Source organism: Orbicella franksi, chromosome 10 (genome assembly GCF_964199315.1).
Source record: "Orbicella franksi chromosome 10, jaOrbFran1.1, whole genome shotgun sequence".
NCBI classification, from domain to species: Eukaryota; Metazoa; Cnidaria; class Anthozoa; order Scleractinia; family Merulinidae; genus Orbicella; species Orbicella franksi.
In genome coordinates this window covers 21915527-21932344 of record NC_138154.1, presented here as the reverse complement: position 1 = coordinate 21932344, position 16818 = coordinate 21915527, and the positions used below count along the sequence as shown (strand labels likewise).

The 16818-nt window shown below is 40.2% G+C and overlaps 3 protein-coding genes across 4 annotated transcripts; 1 reads left to right on the top strand and 2 right to left on the bottom strand.

Moving 5' to 3' along the window:
• Positions 1-323: 323 nt before the first annotated feature.
• LOC145500012 (QRFP-like peptide receptor) lies at positions 324-3319 on the top strand. The gene has a single exon (XM_081479521.1). The coding sequence runs from the start codon at positions 2183-2185 to the stop codon at positions 3317-3319; it is 1137 nt and encodes a 378-aa protein (XP_081335647.1). The 5' UTR covers positions 324-2182.
• Positions 3320-3347: 28 nt separating this feature from the next.
• Positions 3348-8581, bottom strand: LOC145500013 (uncharacterized). Of its 2 annotated transcripts, XM_081479524.1 has the most exons (4): positions 7860-8581; positions 6751-6949; positions 5685-6098; positions 3348-4393 (listed from the first exon to the last, which is right to left on the bottom strand). In XM_081479524.1, exons 2-4 carry the CDS (start codon positions 6791-6793, stop codon positions 4242-4244), a joined length of 609 nt encoding a protein of 202 aa, XP_081335650.1. In that variant the 5' UTR covers positions 6794-6949; positions 7860-8581; the 3' UTR covers positions 3348-4241. The 2 variants fall into 2 exon arrangements, with proteins under 2 accessions (XP_081335650.1, XP_081335648.1); XM_081479522.1 differs by having other exon boundaries at positions 6751-8581.
• A 4021-nt stretch (positions 8582-12602) lies between these two features.
• LOC145499490 (uncharacterized) lies at positions 12603-15852 on the bottom strand. Its single transcript, XM_081479007.1, has 6 exons — positions 15408-15852; positions 15192-15232; positions 14931-15017; positions 14516-14663; positions 14289-14339; positions 12603-13251 (listed from the first exon to the last, which is right to left on the bottom strand). The coding sequence occupies exons 1-6, from the start codon at positions 15445-15447 to the stop codon at positions 13067-13069; spliced, it is 552 nt and encodes a 183-aa protein (XP_081335133.1). The 5' UTR covers positions 15448-15852; the 3' UTR covers positions 12603-13066.
• Positions 15853-16818: the final 966 nt, after the last annotated feature.

Genomic DNA, 16818 nt, shown 5'->3' with positions numbered 1-16818 from the left:
ATTAAGTGTTTAGAAAATAGCCCAAAAGGAAGTGCGAGCGATAATTGGCTAAAATTCGCGTTAATTTCTATTTGACAATGAAATTATGAGCTCAAGATTTCTATTGCGTGTTTTTTTCTCTTTATCATCATCATCATCATTATTATTATTATTATTATTATTAATATTTTAATTTGCAAACAGCTTACAACACGTAATAAATATCTACTTACTTAACAATATACATTTTTTTGTTAACCTAATTACTTCGCAACTTCACATAAATCTATGGGTTAGTAAACGTAAAAAAAAACAAGAGAAGACAAGAAAAGTAAAGCAAAAAAGACGAAAGATAAAAAAGTTACAAAAGAAATCTATATATAGTCTTGAACTTTGTAATGTTGTTATTATGAACAGCAATTTCCCGTTTTATATTGATTTTTTCTCTTAGAAGCGTGAGAAAACTGTCAAAACAAAGCTTTTTTTCTTGTAAACAGCTACTATATATGGAGTACTTTGCCATAAGAAGTGAGTAATTCAAGGAGTATAGGTGTTCTCTATTGTCGAAAATTCCGTACAGAATCATGCTCTCTGTTAATGTGACATTTTCTTTAGTTTTGTTAGTCCACCATGTTTGGAATAAGTCCCAGAAGGATAAAGTTAATTGACAGCGCAGAAGCATATGATCTAAGGAATGCCTGTCAGGAAGACATTGTGGGCATATGTCATCATCGCATATCTTGGCTTTAAAGAGACTGACTTTTGTTGGAAGAATATTATGAATAATCTTATATTGAAACGTTGTTTTTATGTCACTTTTTATCTGGAAAGGTAGTTCGTACACTCTGTGAATATTATGTTGAGTAAAACCATATGTAATAATTTTGCTCTCAGCGGTTGGGGATAAGAAGACTTTTTTTGGCATAATAGAGTAAACGCTTTTAGTGGAAATTATTGCTGTGTTGTTTTCATTTTCCGCTACGTGCGAAGGAGTCCTTTTTATAACCAGCTTCCAAGGGGCCGGCACAGAATCAATTAGGCCGAAATAAAGAGTGAAGGGGCTTTCGAGAGGAAACTTTTCAGAGAAAAGATTGAAAGGAAGGAAGTTCCCGTTACTGTCGAGGAGGTCTTCAACCCGTAGAACGTTTCTTTTCTAGCCAGCTTTTATAAAAGGGTACTTTACCATCTATTCTTATGTTGTGATTATTCCAAATTATTTCGTTGCGGGGGGAAGTATTCTTTTGAAAAGCAGACCTCGTGTTTTGCCAATATTTTAAGATGTCGTTATAGGAGTCTGGGAGGTTGTTAAATTGCAATAACTTGACGTCGTAGTTGCATTGTGAAAGAAATGATATTCCTCCAAGGTTTTCAAGCGCGGCTTCAGGGATGATTTTCCACGATGCGTGAGACTTGGATTGTAAACGTGGTATCCAAGCAACTTTGAATGCTTTATTCATAATATTAAAATCGATCATCTTGAGTCCGCCTTGTTTTATCTCTCCTATGATAGTTGACTTTTTTATCTTTGCCGGTTTCCCATCCCAAATAAAGTCAAAAATTAGTTTCTCAATTTCCTATTTCCAATTTATTGCACGACAGTTGACGAGACTTCTCAGACAGTGTTCCCAGATTCTGTCACTGATTTCTTTCTTTTTCAATTCAAATGCAAATTGCAAAACTAATCACATTTGCTTTTAATATAAATGTTTAGAAAATAGATCTCCCAAAAACACGCGCGCTGATTGCCTTAATATGGTGTTTCCATAACTCGATAAAGACTCACAACTAGCACAGGGTGTTGACATGATGATAACGCGAGCAAAGAGAATTTATATTTTGATATTTTGATGTTCAAAGTAGACAAGCTTGCTTTCTTGTTTTCGTTGCAGTGCTCTCTAAAAGAAATAGAAAACATGTACTCCGTGTTTCTGTAGTGTTATAGAAACACTGGTGAAAGTTTGGGAGAACTCGGAAAAGTACAGGAAACGCTCGCCCGTCGGCTCGTATTACCACAGCATTTCTCGTTCTCCCAAACTTCCACTCGAGAGAAACCCGGCACATGTTCTCCATTTCTTAATTGCAACAACGGATTGAAATTAATTTCCGATTAATTGCGACTGACAAAGTACATCAGGTCATAATATATAAGGGTGTTCTGCTAAAGCGTTAGCAACGACAATACTTGGAAGTTAAGGAGTAGACCATGGCATTGAGAAACAACACCACAATCCCAGTAGCTGCCAACGAAACTGCACTGGGACAACCGAACTTGTCATGCGGTCTCCATGTTCCTCACTCGACTGCAGAGAGAGTTTCCTTCGTTTTCCTGTATTGTGTTAATTTGATGGGCAGTTTCTTCGGAAACATCTTCATAGTCATCATCGTCTACAAGCATCGAGATTTACGAAAAACAATTAACTATTTCATCGTCAATATGGCTGTGTCAGATCTGATCTTCCCTCTGATTGTAATCCCTGTCTATATCATTGGACTGGCCACCGAGTCATGGCATTGGCGCGTCAATGGAATATTAGGATCCATTTTTTGCAAGTTGTTTCATTTCTGGTGCGGTGTGACCCTCCATGTTTCTACTCAAAGCTTGGTGTGGATAGCAATTGATAGATTTGTCGCTGTCGTTTTCCCAATAAAACTTGGTCTTATTTCGTCGAAGATTCGCACAACAGCCATCGTTTCTACTTGGATTTTTGCAGGCTTGTTTAATTCACCATCGCTGATAATTGCGGATGTCGCTGTACACGAAATTAAAAACGCGTTTTGCACTAACACACTGACAGGCGACAACCCGGATGTTTCGGCAGCAATTTCGTTTGCACAATTTGCTTTGCTTTTTATTGCTCCGTTAGTTGTAATAACCGTTTTGTACACTGCGATAGCAATCGCTTTAAAAAGGCAGAATAGAGCCCTCACAAACAACACACAAAATCTACAAAGGCATTCTGAAAAGAAACGAAGACAAGCTATTCGAATGGCTGTTATTATCGTGGCGCTGTTTTATATTTGCGTTATTCCATCGACATTGTTATATTTCGCACCACACTGGAATTTGTCTTGTGCCTCTCAAAGACTGTTTTTTAGTCTAAGAAGTTTTGTGTTTTCCTCGTCTTCCATGGTCAATCCAATCATTTGTTTGTCGTTTGTTGAAAGCTACCGCCGTGGATTACGAAACATCTTATGTCCTTGTACGACCATGCCGGACAACATGACTGCGAAACGCGAGCAAGTTACTCCACAAGAGGTGGAAAAGCTTTCCGGAGAAAACAGTCGACGAGTCTTGAAGGACACAGAAAACTACAAAAACACATTGAATACAGCTATGTAGAGATATAGTTCTTAGACGAGCCTAAAAGATGCCGTCGCGATGGATAAAAATGTTGACATGTCTTCTTGAAGTAATACATCAGGAGATTGCTACTTTTATATGTGACGTGTTGCTGTGATTTTTGGGGTTGGATGATTTGGATTTATAAAGTGATCGTGGGTGTTACCATGGGTACCACATGTGCCAGAAATGAGTTGAGAAAGGACTTTGCTCGATAAAGTAAAAGCTGGAATGGACTGTGACTGGAGACTGGAATGCCCGGGGGTGGGGACACTTCTCAAAGTTTTTGATTTTCTTTCTGTTTTGCGCTCGCCCTAGCTCGCGTGCTTTAAAAGCCAGGAGACAACACCTATTGCTAAGCAATCAATTAGAGCGTGATCCCGGATATTGAAAACGTCACTTTTTTTTTCTGCGTGAATAGTAGATGACTGCACACGGGCTACGTGAAAGCTCCCCCGAACAGGGGTGGGGGAGGGAGAAGAATTTCAATGAGAAAATAGCTGAACAGAGACAAATGAGCAGCTCGCAGCTTGGTTTATTGATTTTAATTCGCATAGCCTTTACTTTTGCGTTTCATTTCTCTGAACGCATTATAATTTATTTAAAAAACGGTTTTGCTCAGGCCAGCGAAGAACCACAAGCCTGCGTTTGCAACTGCGGAGTGATCAGTCCCGAATATAACATTTTTTTCTTCTCGATCTCGCTTTAAGTTTAGCAGAAAAGAGACTAGTGATGTAGTTTAAATTTAGATTAAATTAGTTGACAAAAAACTCTATTTTTGACAATCAGAGCGTTTCTTTCTCCTTTTCGTCCATTCAATTGAAGCAATCCGTTTCGTGGGTGCAGGGGCTGGTTCTTTGGTGATGGTTCTGAGGCTACATTCGCTTTTTTAAAAACCTGTTCGAACATTTTTTGACTGTCGTTATGAACCAGTTTGCGAGTTTTGCGCTCTGTTTGCTTTTGGAGAAATCGGAAGAAATAACAAACCAATGAGACATAGAAACACGGCTCCACTGACTGCCACGAAGATCACTGCTGGGCCTACTTCGGAGAGTGAGTCCTCCATGTTAGCAGCTGTAAAATATAAACAATAAGAAGGTAAATATGCAATTTCAATGTTTGTAGAATTTTAGTTATAGGTAAGCGCGCTGATTGGATGGTGCCTGGTTTGCATGACACTGTTCTTTTCATAATCAGTTCACCTATTTCCGCAGAAAATTAATGTTGTTCAAAATGAACTGATATTGCTAAACCGCTCAGTGTTAACTTATCTTCATACAAGTATAGCTCACAATTAGGGTAAATTCGGAGGAAACTTTAAAGAGTTGGTCGCAAATAGGGGCGAAATTTAAGGAAACTCTTTAGTATAACAGAACAAAAGACAGGGTTCATTTGACGTCCTGCCGAACGATGTGAGGGAACTTGGACGAAACCAGCTCCACTGATTACATTCTCAGAGTCCAAAACTAAGTAAGAAATTTGCATAAATTGAAGTTTTCTATGAAATCGTTGACTTTTTGGTGCTTGAAATGTGCTCTAAACCTATATTTTGCTCAAAAGTTGTTCTGAAAGGCAAAAATCGCTCGAGGTTGCTGGAACTGAAAAATGTTGCTCCAAACGCCAAAAGTTGCTCAAAAGTTGCCAAGCACAATGGGGACAGGCCTGTTTGCCGTCATACATAAACTATTAGGGAGCTTAAGAAACCACGACGGCGACGCCGAGGACAACGCCTATTAAAAAGTGATTTATATTTATATTTTACCTACGAATCTCGCGGTACTCTAAAGTGATTTACTTTGTTTATCACTGTCAAAATTATCGCGAAATTGCATCTAGGACACATTGATAAATTCGAAATAAAAGTTTAAAAATTAGCCATCATGGTTCACGTTCTTCAAACAACGCAGAATTTGGTCATTTCACATTGTTCTTTTGCAGAAGAAGGCAAAGAAATATACCAAGAATTATAACGCACGTGCACAGCCATTGTACTGCTCATTAAATATTTTGTCCAGTGAGTTCCCGTATATTTGCTCTAGATTTGTGCGTGGCCGCTGGAAATGACAAAAAGTCTATTTTATTAGCATCACGTGCATGAATTGTGAGTACATGGTTGTGGATGAAACTGTACGCTTTACGGGCCTAGGATGCTTCATTTGTAATTTGCTGCGATACCGTCTGCACGCATTGCATGCCTACAATACAGCTGTTAGCTGCTGTCGCGCGAAATCTGGGGGCTAGAAGCGCGCTTCTCGGCCCCAGTTTTCGCGCAGTCATTCATTCTCGCACAGTGTATATTATACTATGTTGCTAAAGCAGGTTGAACCGATTCGGGAACAAGACCAAATAACGTTTACCACCCTACCTCTGTTGGGTTTCTTCTGGTGTGCCTGATCATGCATATGTGTAGCGTTCATCATTGCCGTGCCATTATCAATTTTAGCAGAATTTGTGCTTTCCATTTCACTCGAATGAGGGCTGTGTTTTGTATAATTTTCTGGTATAATGATGTTCTCCTGCTTAGGATGAATGTCATTTTCTGCCATCTTGCTGACTGGATGGCCTGGGATGTTTTGCCTTGGAAAATTCGACTGCTGTTCTAAATTTGCTTCGTCAATGACAACTTTGTTCGTTAACAGCTTTTGTACTGGTGCGGCAGTGGGCTTGAGTAGTGAGATACAGTGTCCCACTGGATTCCTACGGGACATACTTGTTAAGCTGCATTTTAATCCTTTTGCGCACTGGCCAATGATGTAGCCAGTACCACCACACGTCTGACCTAAAAAGGAGAAAATATAACGAATCAATAACCTCTTCTACGCGTTGAATTAGTTGGGGCATGCTGCGAAAAAACGGCGGAGCGAAATAAAGGAGAGAGAGTTCTCTGCTGCTTTGCTTGACTTTCCGCGCGGCGTTTTTCCCTATTTTTCCGTGTGCCATTTTTCGCGCTGCGCCCCAACTAACTAAACGCCTAAAAGAGGCAAACGAATCAGAAAAGTAGCCACAAATTCAGTACACATGCAGTCCAGAAATAAAGTAGAGTCACAATATATTTGCCAGGAGTCCGGTTCTTTTCGAAAAGCTGAGATCGTGACTTCCGAAAGAGATCTTGCTAAGCAACAAGCAATACAACACAGTATGATCCCTATGGAGACAATCAAATATGATGGCTTTCGGCATAGGTGTGCGAGAATTTTGGTTTAGAACATAAACTGATTGGGTCCTGATCGAAAACGCTAGAGCTTCGAATACTCGTTAATTAAACTCCTGACTAAGGAACATTATCTGTTCCCCGATTGAGTAAGTTGCTGATTATCAGTGAATCCTCGTACGTTGACACAGCTAGTCTTGCCTTGAACTGCTGATCAAACACAAATCCAACAAGACTGACGAATCGTTAGATCTCGCGATGAAAACTGAATGTTACTTACCATTAACTCGTAGACACTTAGTACAGCAGTTGCACAGGTCCATGATGGAACCAAGTAAACAGTCTGTCTCATTCTTACAGTCATCTATTGCACATGGCTTGCATCCCAGAATTCCACCACTCGAGATTACCGCCTCGCACGTCAGGAAAGAGCCCACTAGAATCAGAATACGACCCCATACCAGGGCCCAGCTTATTTTCTGGAGTATAAAGAAAGTGTGAAGTTCTGTCAGACAATGTCATCTAATGAATGAATCACTTTATTCTCGTTTCTCAGTTGAAAGCGGTGTATGGAGAATGCAGAGAGAAATTTTCCAGTTGACCATGGTTCGTAGGCTACAAACGAATACAAACACACCTAGTCTCTCCACAGACCCTCTATTTTGTTTTGCGTTCGTCGCCGGAAATCGCAAGCAAAATATTAACCGTGGGAACGAGTCAAAGCGCAAGAGGGTGGGTTTAATTTTTTTTGCCCGCTTCGATCGAGGTCGCACTCGCTAGCTCGAAGAAAAATAAATCGGAAAAAAAAAAAAACTTGCAACACCCGGCCGGAAACCAGACTATGGCCATTTTTTCTCTCCCGTGTAAGGAGCATTGCCGTAGAATTTTTTGATGACTCTTGTCCCTTTTCGCCATTTCCCTCCCGGTTCCCTACGTAGCCATTAGCGGAAAAACTGCCTTTTAGCGATTTTGTAAGGGTAATTCCACTTGTATCGTAGTTACAGCCCGCCGTGTCTAAGATATTTTAAAAGTCAATTAATTAAACGTTACGGGTGGATTTCAAAGAAAAGTAAACAACAGTAAATAAAGACCACTGAAGGGTTAAACAAGACATTCTTCCTACCAAACGTTACGAACCATAATCATTCTTTATCTCAGTTGGGGCTGAAATTACACTCGATTGAACTAATTGTTGGTTAGTTCTAAGTTTGTGTTAGCGCTTATGAAAATTTCTTATCGTTTACCTGATATGGTCTTGCGAGCGGTACGACAGCAAACACAGAGAGCTAAAACTCTAAAACGCTCACTTTTAAAAGTCGCAATCGAGATATAAAGCAAGTAAATTCCACTGACGTTATAAAAGAAAATCAGATTTTGTTTTATTCTTACCTTAAACTCCACCGTTGGAATGTTGTCTCCCACACACCATAAACTGATTGCTGGTTACAAAAGTTCTTTAGTTATTTTCCACGCTGTATTGTATTTAGTTCCCAGCCTGACATCCCTTAAGTAACAGTAAGCTACGAAACGTTTATCCGGGCAAATTGCAACAAGCAATCCACAGATCGGTTATGCTACTAGAAGACCATTTGATGATCTCTCTTGATAAGGTGTGATATTTTCCTGGCCCAAGATTCTGGAGTGACCGCCGACAGGTTATTATGGAGAAAGACAATACATACTCAATAGGCGTGACAGTTTGTCAAGCTTAAAAGTTTTTTTGACGGGTGCCTTGGAGATGAGATCATTGGAGAAAGGTAACAACAAGCGATCGACCTAGATAGAGGTAGCATGAGACACTGTTATTTAATTTAACAAATAGATTCCATGTTGCCGTGCGTCTGTTCACTAATAGATCATAGATGACGCCAAAATATTGCAAGAACAAACAAGCGTTACACGAGCCGTTAGGCGACTGTGTCACTTATTTTCTAATTACATTTTCTGTGATCAGTTACTGAAAAGACGCACAGCAACATGGAATCTATCTGTTTTGTTTAACAAAGAAACAAAAAATGTCAACGACGTGTAAGAGGGACTACCCGTGCCTTTAGTCTTCTGGCACGCTCGTTCGTCCCCTTTAAATCATATTTCAGACAGGTAGAAATCGAGCTTAAAAACGGAAATAAGAGCGTTTCTTTTATTATTATTATTATTATTATTATTATTATTATTATTATCATTATTGTTATTAATATTATTATCATTATTATTATTATTATTATTATTATTATTATTATTATCGTTGTTATTTCTTCGGGTGCACCCTGAAAGATACTTTGATAGCTAAAAATAGTGGCGTTTCGTGATCAACACCCTAGATGAGACCCGAATCCTTTTATGGGGGAGTCCCCCATGGGAGGACGCGATGCGTGAGGGTGTCCTTGAGAATTTCACACTCATCGGTGAAAGCTTTCCATGTTGACTATGGTCGATACATTTTTTGCATAACATGGTTTTTACAGGCCGGTGTTGTAGCGCTGATAGACGTGGCTGTCATAATGACCCTTTGTGTCACCAAGATATTTTCACTTTTGTCTAGAACATGATTTTCGTGATGTTCGAAAAGTCGCACAACTGTTATTTCAAATAATTCACAAACTCATTTTATTTCAGACTCATTTTTTTTTTACTTTGGAAAAGGAGACCTCATACAGCTCACAAAAATTATAAAATAATTAAATGATTTTTCTACAACTGACTAACTTGCTTTTGTTTGGCTGTTAACTGACTAGAGCTCCGGGGGGACTCCCATATAACAAGGACGGGGGGGGCCGAAATACGAAAAACCACAAAAAACCGCTCTTTATATGTGGCCAAAAAATATGTGGAAACGCATTCCTCATCTAATGCAGCAGTAGGAGACCCGAAGGAAAGGTGTGTTCTACAATTATTTACACAAGTTGATCAAATCGAAACATAATCCTAAAAAATAAAGTGGGCGAACTCTACGACCGACCGACCTAGAATGACTTAAATCTGCCGCCAAAACCTTAAATGGTCCCTAAGCATCCCGTGATGCACCGCGACTCCCTCCAACGTGCCGTCAGAATAACAACTCCCGACAAATTCGTCCCTCAGTCGTCAGAAATCACAATTTTTAAACCCCGGAAAGGCACGACGAACACCCCCGCCCTTTTTATCTGGGAGACTCCTCCCCCGGGCTAGAGCTATCCCCATTGACACCCTGTTCTTGTGCTAGTGCTGTGGTGGGCTCGACTTGAAAAATACATCGTCGAATAGGATCCCTGCGGTACGGACCGGTCATGTTGCATCTTAATCCTTCCGCACAACGACCAAGCCTATAAGATTGACCGCCACTCATCTCACCTAACAAAGAGCAATTAAAAAAAAAAAAGTAATAATAATAATAATAATAATAATAATAATAACAATAATAATAATAATAATAACAATAATAATAATAAAAATAATAAAAAGAAAACCACGAGGGAGCTTAAGAAAACCACGACGGCAACGGCAACGGGAACACACTGGACAAAAGATTTAATGAGCAGTACAATGGCTGTGCAAGTGCGTTATAATTCTTGGTACATTTCTTTGCCGTCCTGAGCAAAACAGCAACGTGAAATGACCAAATTCTGCGTTGTCCAAAGAACGTGAACCACAACGGCTAACTTTTTAAATTTCTTTTTCAAATTTATCTCTAGCTGTGTTCCAGGTTTAGTTTCGTGATAGTTTTGAAAGTGATAAGCAATGTAAATGACTTTAGGATATCGCGAGATTCGTAGGTAAAATGAAAATTCACTTTTTAATCGACATTTTCCTCGGCGTCGTCGTCACGGTTTCTTAAACTCTCTAGTGATTGAGCTTGCCAGGGCCCTGCCTTTTTCGCGAAAAAGTGTTTCATTCACGAAAGAACGTGCGTTATCTTGAGCTAGCGCATGCTCAGATATGCATGAATTATCTGAATTACTACTTATTTGCATATCTATCAGTTTTTCGCAATCAACTTCGTTTCTAGTAACGATTACCGTAGATTTTGAGTCGTAGTTTAGTTTTGTTGTAACTCTCTTGAGCCACCGGGTAAGTGTTAGCCATTAGGCATCGAACTTTGCTTGTTTTTCTCTCGTTTAGTTTGGGTTTTTGTTCACGTCTTTGTTAAAATTTCTTTGTTTCGAAGTAATTACTGACGAATGGAAGTAAATTGTTGTACTAAAGCGTTGACTAAGGCGTTGATAACGGTGAATTGTACAGCGAGCGAAACAAAAAGTGAAACATAAGGGCCAAAAAACAAAAAAAACCAAAAAATAATAGAAATTCTCACCTATATTTTCAAAGAACCTTTCACCTTGATGTAAGTCTGACGCCAGCACTATTATTCAGGTAGCGGCAAACAGCTGTACATTGTCGTAAACGAAAGAAATTAATATGTTTATTGTTCTCTTTGTAATCGTAGAAACTAAGATCGACTTCTTAAAAATATTGAAAACCAATCACTTTAAAGAGGGAAGAGGAACGGGCATTAAAATATTTTACCTATTTCAGCTTCTGTCAGTGTTATAATTGATTAGTTACTTATCCGGCTTAAACTTAAAACTTAGTTGTTACTTCTAGTTTCAACGGTCACTTATGGAGATGTATGTCGAAACATACGAAACGTCAAGTCAGAAAGATATAGTTTTCGTTTTTCAACAAGGCGTTTTATTGTCATGTTTATCACCGCAGTTTTCCTGTTATTTCTTGTTAAGCTACGATAGCCAAAGAAAAAGAGTATTTACGATATCTTATCTCCCTTATATTTAGTCGTGGATACGCGAAGCGTAGAAGCAACTATTGTTATGGGGCAAAATATGCAAACGTGTCACTTACTCAGATGTAAACTTTTGGCCGATAACAAGGAAAGCCTGGGTACGAGTTTCTCAAAGGCCTTCAAAGTTGAGAGCGGCCATTTTGGTTCACTTGCAACCTCGTCCCTAGGGCCTTCTTCTCGACGATTTTACATTCCTCTTTCTGGCCCCCAGGATTTCGGGCGGCCATGTTCATGTTTTCTCGATTTTCTTTCGCGTCACGCACGACGGACTGGACTACTGGTAGTCTGACATTTTGCATTACCAACGAGTGAGTTCTTGAAAAGCGCGGCACGTGACCAACTGTTGCAAAAGGCTTACTGAGCCACACCTCTTGATTGAACCACTTGCGGTAAGTTCTCGAAGGAAGAAGAGAGAGGACCCTGGAAACGTGGTTGAACCTTGCCTAGTTCCAGTCTCTTCATAAGGGAACCGGTCGTTTAGCCTAAGCGCAAGCCCCTACCATTAGCTCCCTGATAAAACTTGTCTTTTAACCCACAAAATTATTTTTCTGTCGCTCGCCCAGCCATAAACGTTTGAAAGCCCATTTTAGCAATACAACATGGTAACTTTTATCAGGCAAAAAGAAAAATAATTGCCACAATCGTGACGGTATCTGGTCGTTTAGCCCTTAATCGTTAGGCCCCTACCCAGAAGTTGATTAGCCCCCAACCAGAAGTCCAAAACACTGTCCGGCTAGATTAAAAATATCACACAAACAGCGGTGATAACCATTTTAAAAACATGCTATTTATCGTCCTCCAAGCGTGAATGGGGGCCAACCACTTCTGATCACTTCTGGTTAGGGACTAACTGGCAAGGGACTAATCGACAAGGGGTAAACGACTTACAGACCATAGCCTGCGTTGGGTACGGGGTTGCGTCGTAGTCTGACAAGAAAACAAACATACAGACTCGTTCCCAGGGTCCTCTCTCTTCATCCCTCGATAGTAATAGCTATTTGGTGACTAGCCGCGGACTTGTTTCGGCTGTAGTTTTTCTCCGAAGACCTCTGGTAACAGACAGACCCGGGGGTCGACTTGGGGCTGAAACACTGACATTCCTTCATAGTGGTGACGTCACCATATCTATTGCAAGGTCAGGAGCTTCCTTAAGGCTGTACAGGAATGACGGTTTAGACCTTTTGACCCTTATAATCAACCGCCAGTATTAACAGCACGTTTTCCCGGGCAGAGGGTTAAATCCCTTCCCCTCCCTACTCGGGTGAAAATGTCAGGATATCATGTGATCTTCTAAGCAGGAGTATTTTCAGTCATGGCCGGACCATTTCCGGAAAACACAAGGAACGAGAAGTTGAGGATTGAGTATAAAGTTTTTTCCTTTATTATTCTTTTGTACAAACCTTAACGACGCGGTCCAAAGACGGACTAGCAAACATACGAACAGGCTTGAGAGCGCGCGCGCGGTGCATGTAATCTACATGTTGTAGTATTTCATAAAATATATACTCTTATCGAACATCTTCGCACTTCTGTACACGGTTTCATGAAAAACTGGGCTTGGCTTGAAATTGTTAAGAAATTTACACGTGAAACTCTACCCAGCCCAGAGAAAAACACTCGAACTACTTCGTCGTACGAAGCAGGCAAAACAAACGGCTAACAATATTCCATGATCCCATTCAGTAACATGTGATCGCCCGCCACGATCATTTTAGTTTATCGCATTAATTACAAATTTATATAGTGAAAGCGATGACTGAACGAGAACTAGATATTGCTGTTATTACGATCGGTGATGTATCATAAAATACAGAACCACTAACTACGGTTTAAAATTGATGGCCTTAGTCTTTGGTTGAGTTCGAACTCGATTCGAACGTCGCATAGTGTGTTTTGCGTCCCGACATTTCTGGCAGATGAAGACGTCCGGAACGTTCGATTTCCTGATCTTGGCGCAGGATAAGTGAATCCATGTTAGACACTCGGAACATTCGATCATGGGTCGTCCTGAGAAAGCAAGCAGACGAATAACATTAATAAGAAGTCGATTTAGCAGCGGCAATAAGTTTATAATGGACAGAAATTTGCATTGAAAGAACCGACACGACGTTTCACGAACGCAACAAGCTCTTCCAACGACGTTATCGTCTGTGGCTAAAGGATTATAAACTCGACTAAAATATCTTGTGTTTTGCAAAGAGAAATAAAAACACCCTTGACTAGACGGAGAGACGAACCAAGAAATAACTACTGGAAATATTCAAGAGGCATCGGTTTTGAGCGAGGGTCGCGAATCGACCACCACCGAAGAAAATGACCGCCCGTCATCAAAGGCCGTATAAATGGAAATAAAACCAAACAACGATTCTCGATTGATCAAGTAACAACGCATTTGAGACGGAAAGCAATAGTTGTGTATAAGCGATGTAGGCCACCTTGAGGTGTAAAAATCACCAAACAGAAGGCATTTTCTAAACTAGGATCACTGCTGCGCTGGCTTAGCCGGAAGATTTTCACAGGGTACAAGAACAAAACGCGAGGGACTATGACATTGTATTTTTCATGGAAAGAGACTTTTTGTTGGGATTTTCACATGGAAAATCTGCTTTATCGTCTAACAGATCCAAGAAAACTCGGGAAATTGAAACCCGACTACCATCAACAGGTAATCTCCAAGTTTCACATACAAGTACAGAAATTGTCGTCTTGTTCGTTTTGTAAACAATTAAGATTTTTGTCGTCCACCACTCGTTCACATTTTGCAGTAATCACACTTTGATTAGCCTCGTAAATTTAAGATATTAAGTTATCCAGAAGCCCAAACAACCGACAAACGAGTGTAAAGCTATACGTTGAGTGGTTGTATGAAAAACATCTCTGAACATACAACATAAATGAATTCCTAGTGTAACTGGGCAGCGTTTCAAATATTGAAAAGTTCCGTTCCGGCGATGTCACGTATGGTACAGCGTAAAATGAAAATAACGCAGGAAAACTGAAATAAAGCTCGTAGCTTTTTAAAGGAACTAAAGCACAGTACTCACCAGCGAAAGGTTTTTGGCAGTAGCACGTTATCTTGTTCCATGATTCATCATCTGCGAATAATAAACACACTCTTAGTTCGCAAGGCAAAGAAAACATCCAAAGATTCAAAGCAAGAATAGCACTGTAAAGAGAATAAGCTTTAGTAATTCTAGTCTATGAGGCAATTGAGCCAGGAATGGTGTGGTGAAGAACGCCAAATAAGTGAATGTGTTCTTCGTTCTCTTACCAGAGCTGTATTCTTCGTCGACGTCGTCGAGTAATCTCTCGTCGCCACTCGTACTAGCCGGCGAAGAAGCCGTTTCGCTGTATGCTGAATCCGTACTCGATGAGACACTTTCCAGCGAGTTTGGACTTCTGTTGCGCTGGCGAACATCCTACAAACACAAGACCAAGAAAGCAGGCACCAAATTTATTCAAAGAAACACACGTTGAACAACGTAAGCGTAGGTGTCAAGAACTCGAGGTTGGTTAGTCTTAATGGAGAGCGCGAACTACAGAGCGCGAGCTCCCAACGGAAAGCACAAAATGAGACGAAGCCCACAGAAACGTATTTGTGGGCCAGATTTTGTCAGTGTTAAACTAACGATACAGAGCATACGAAGAAAGTAACATATTGCATGATAAGTTAATTCCACATTTACCTCTTGTCTGGCTTCGTACGCAAGAATAAGGCTACAAAACGTGTTGAAATCTTCCAGCGTTCTCCTTTTCTTCGTCTGTGGAACGATCTACAAAAGCGAAGTGGAAAAAGGATCAGTCATTAAAAAACCTGACACTGAAGTGAACTAGTAACAGAGTATTTGAAATCTAGGGCCAAGATGTCGCTTCTATTTGAAGTGAACAACAATAGGTCAGCTAAAAACGAAGCGCTTGAACTCGAGAAACCAAACAATGTTACTCACCGTTCTACCGTCTTGTTCTGGCGGAGGTAGCTTTCGTGAGACTGTAAGAATATAAAAGACGTTATTTAGCAAAAGAAATATTTCTAAAAGCGAACGGTTCAAGCGCTTGCAAAGCAAACGTTTGAGTCATAATCAACGAATGTTCGATGTTGTCTCAACCCGACGTAACAGTACTGCATGCTTCGAAACGAGCGGGGATAACCGATATTTTTTTACCTTTGATGGTTCCAGAGGTCATTTTCCTTGATTGTACCATACAAATGCCTGAAAATTGTCAAACCCGGCTGATTGTGCAGCTTTGAAAATCCTCGCACTAAATTCCAACTCCAACACCGATCATCAGAGTTGTCGAACTACACATCGTCCAAGGGTTTCCCAAAATTCTCTACGGGCCTCCAGAATATACGTCACAATTACCTCTGGACAGGAACACGATTTGATTGGTCAACAATGACATCTCTGAGCAGGTCAATAACAACACGTGACGAAATAAATACAGTAAAAAAATTGGATTTTCCGACTTCCTGTAGATCGCAATTATTGCCCACAAAACGACATCTTTCCATTTTTCATCTTTAAACAGGCGACTATTTAACGAATAAAATCACTTCAAATTACTGTATGCGATTCAGTTGGTAACCCGCAATAAACAAGTAACTTTGGCTACTCACGGTTCTCAAGATGTTGCTTTGGTAAACAAATCTGTTTCGTCACTCCAAGCCATGTTTGGCTCAGTGATGCGTTACCAGCCAACCTCCACCATATTTAAACCTTAAAAAGCGACGCCAAAAAAATCCATTTAATTCATGATCAAGCAGAATTCTGAAAGAATAACCAAATCTTAATGACGTGCAACTATGACAAGAAACAAAATCCCCACTTTGCATTATAAATACTGCTTATATCAAATTTGCAGTACTTCGTTTGACACTACGTATTGAATTTCAATCATGCGTGATTCTTGTTTAATTATGAATGCCGGCTGATCTGAAATTGAAAACAATTAGTCCAAATCTTCTCAAAAGTTAACTGTATTGGGTTGAAAGCGACCATTTAATCTTACCTCAGACAGCCTTTGTCGCAAAATTCGATCTGTCGGGTCTGTAGCCGATGAGCGGGGCGATAACACATCGAAATTCTTTCCTGTTTCAACAAGCGCCAACCTTACACTATTCATAATAGCGCTTATCTCTCCTGCGCATGCGAGAAATAACTTTCATATTCACCCGCGTCTTTTACGCGAAAACCACTGCTTGTTGTCGGCAAAAGATTGATTCACCTGAATCTATCGAGTCCATTAATCACCTAACCGATTTTCCTTTCCAGTTCTGGGGCTTAGGAGAGTTTTCTCTGATTCCAAACAGGAAATATTTTCAACGCAAGACGCCCTGGAGTTTCACGGTTCGCTTGACAGCTGCACATAATTTGGGATAGCCCTTCACGCTGGTCATGGAAATTTCAGCCAATCACAATGGCGGATTATTAGACTCTAGTTCCCAGGCCACCGCTAAATAGGAGACGTGAAATATCCCACGACGCGGACGAACCGTACCAGGAGTAACATTTGGTTTGCGGGCTTCTTAGTGCGGGATTCGAGTTAAACACCGGGTTTCGAATTATCTGGAGT

What these genes read in the sequence shown, in the direction of transcription:
- LOC145500012 (XM_081479521.1), top strand. Translation starts at nt 2,183, where the DNA reads ATGGCATTGAGAAACAACACCACAATCCCAGTAGCTGCCAACGAAACT.
- LOC145500013 (XM_081479522.1), bottom strand. Translation starts at nt 6,793, where the DNA reads ATGGACCTGTGCAACTGCTGTACTAAGTGTCTACGAGTTAATG. An exon ending in TAAGTGTCTACGAGTTAATG is followed by an intron (nt 6,099 to 6,750) that starts GTAAGTAACATT and finishes TCTCCTTTTTAG; the next exon opens with GTCAGACGTGTGGTGGTACT. An exon ending in CCAGAAGAAACCCAACAGAG is followed by an intron (nt 4,394 to 5,684) that starts GTAGGGTGGTAA and finishes TATATTTTACAG; the next exon opens with CTGCTAACATGGAGGACTCA.
- LOC145499490 (XM_081479007.1), bottom strand. Translation starts at nt 15,447, where the DNA reads ATGGTACAATCAAGGAAAATGACCTCTGGAACCATCAAAG. An exon ending in CAGAACAAGACGGTAGAACG is followed by an intron (nt 15,018 to 15,191) that starts GTGAGTAACATT and finishes TCGCTTTTGTAG; the next exon opens with ATCGTTCCACAGACGAAGAA. An exon ending in CGACGAAGAATACAGCTCTG is followed by an intron (nt 14,340 to 14,515) that starts GTAAGAGAACGA and finishes TATTATTCGCAG; the next exon opens with ATGATGAATCATGGAACAAG.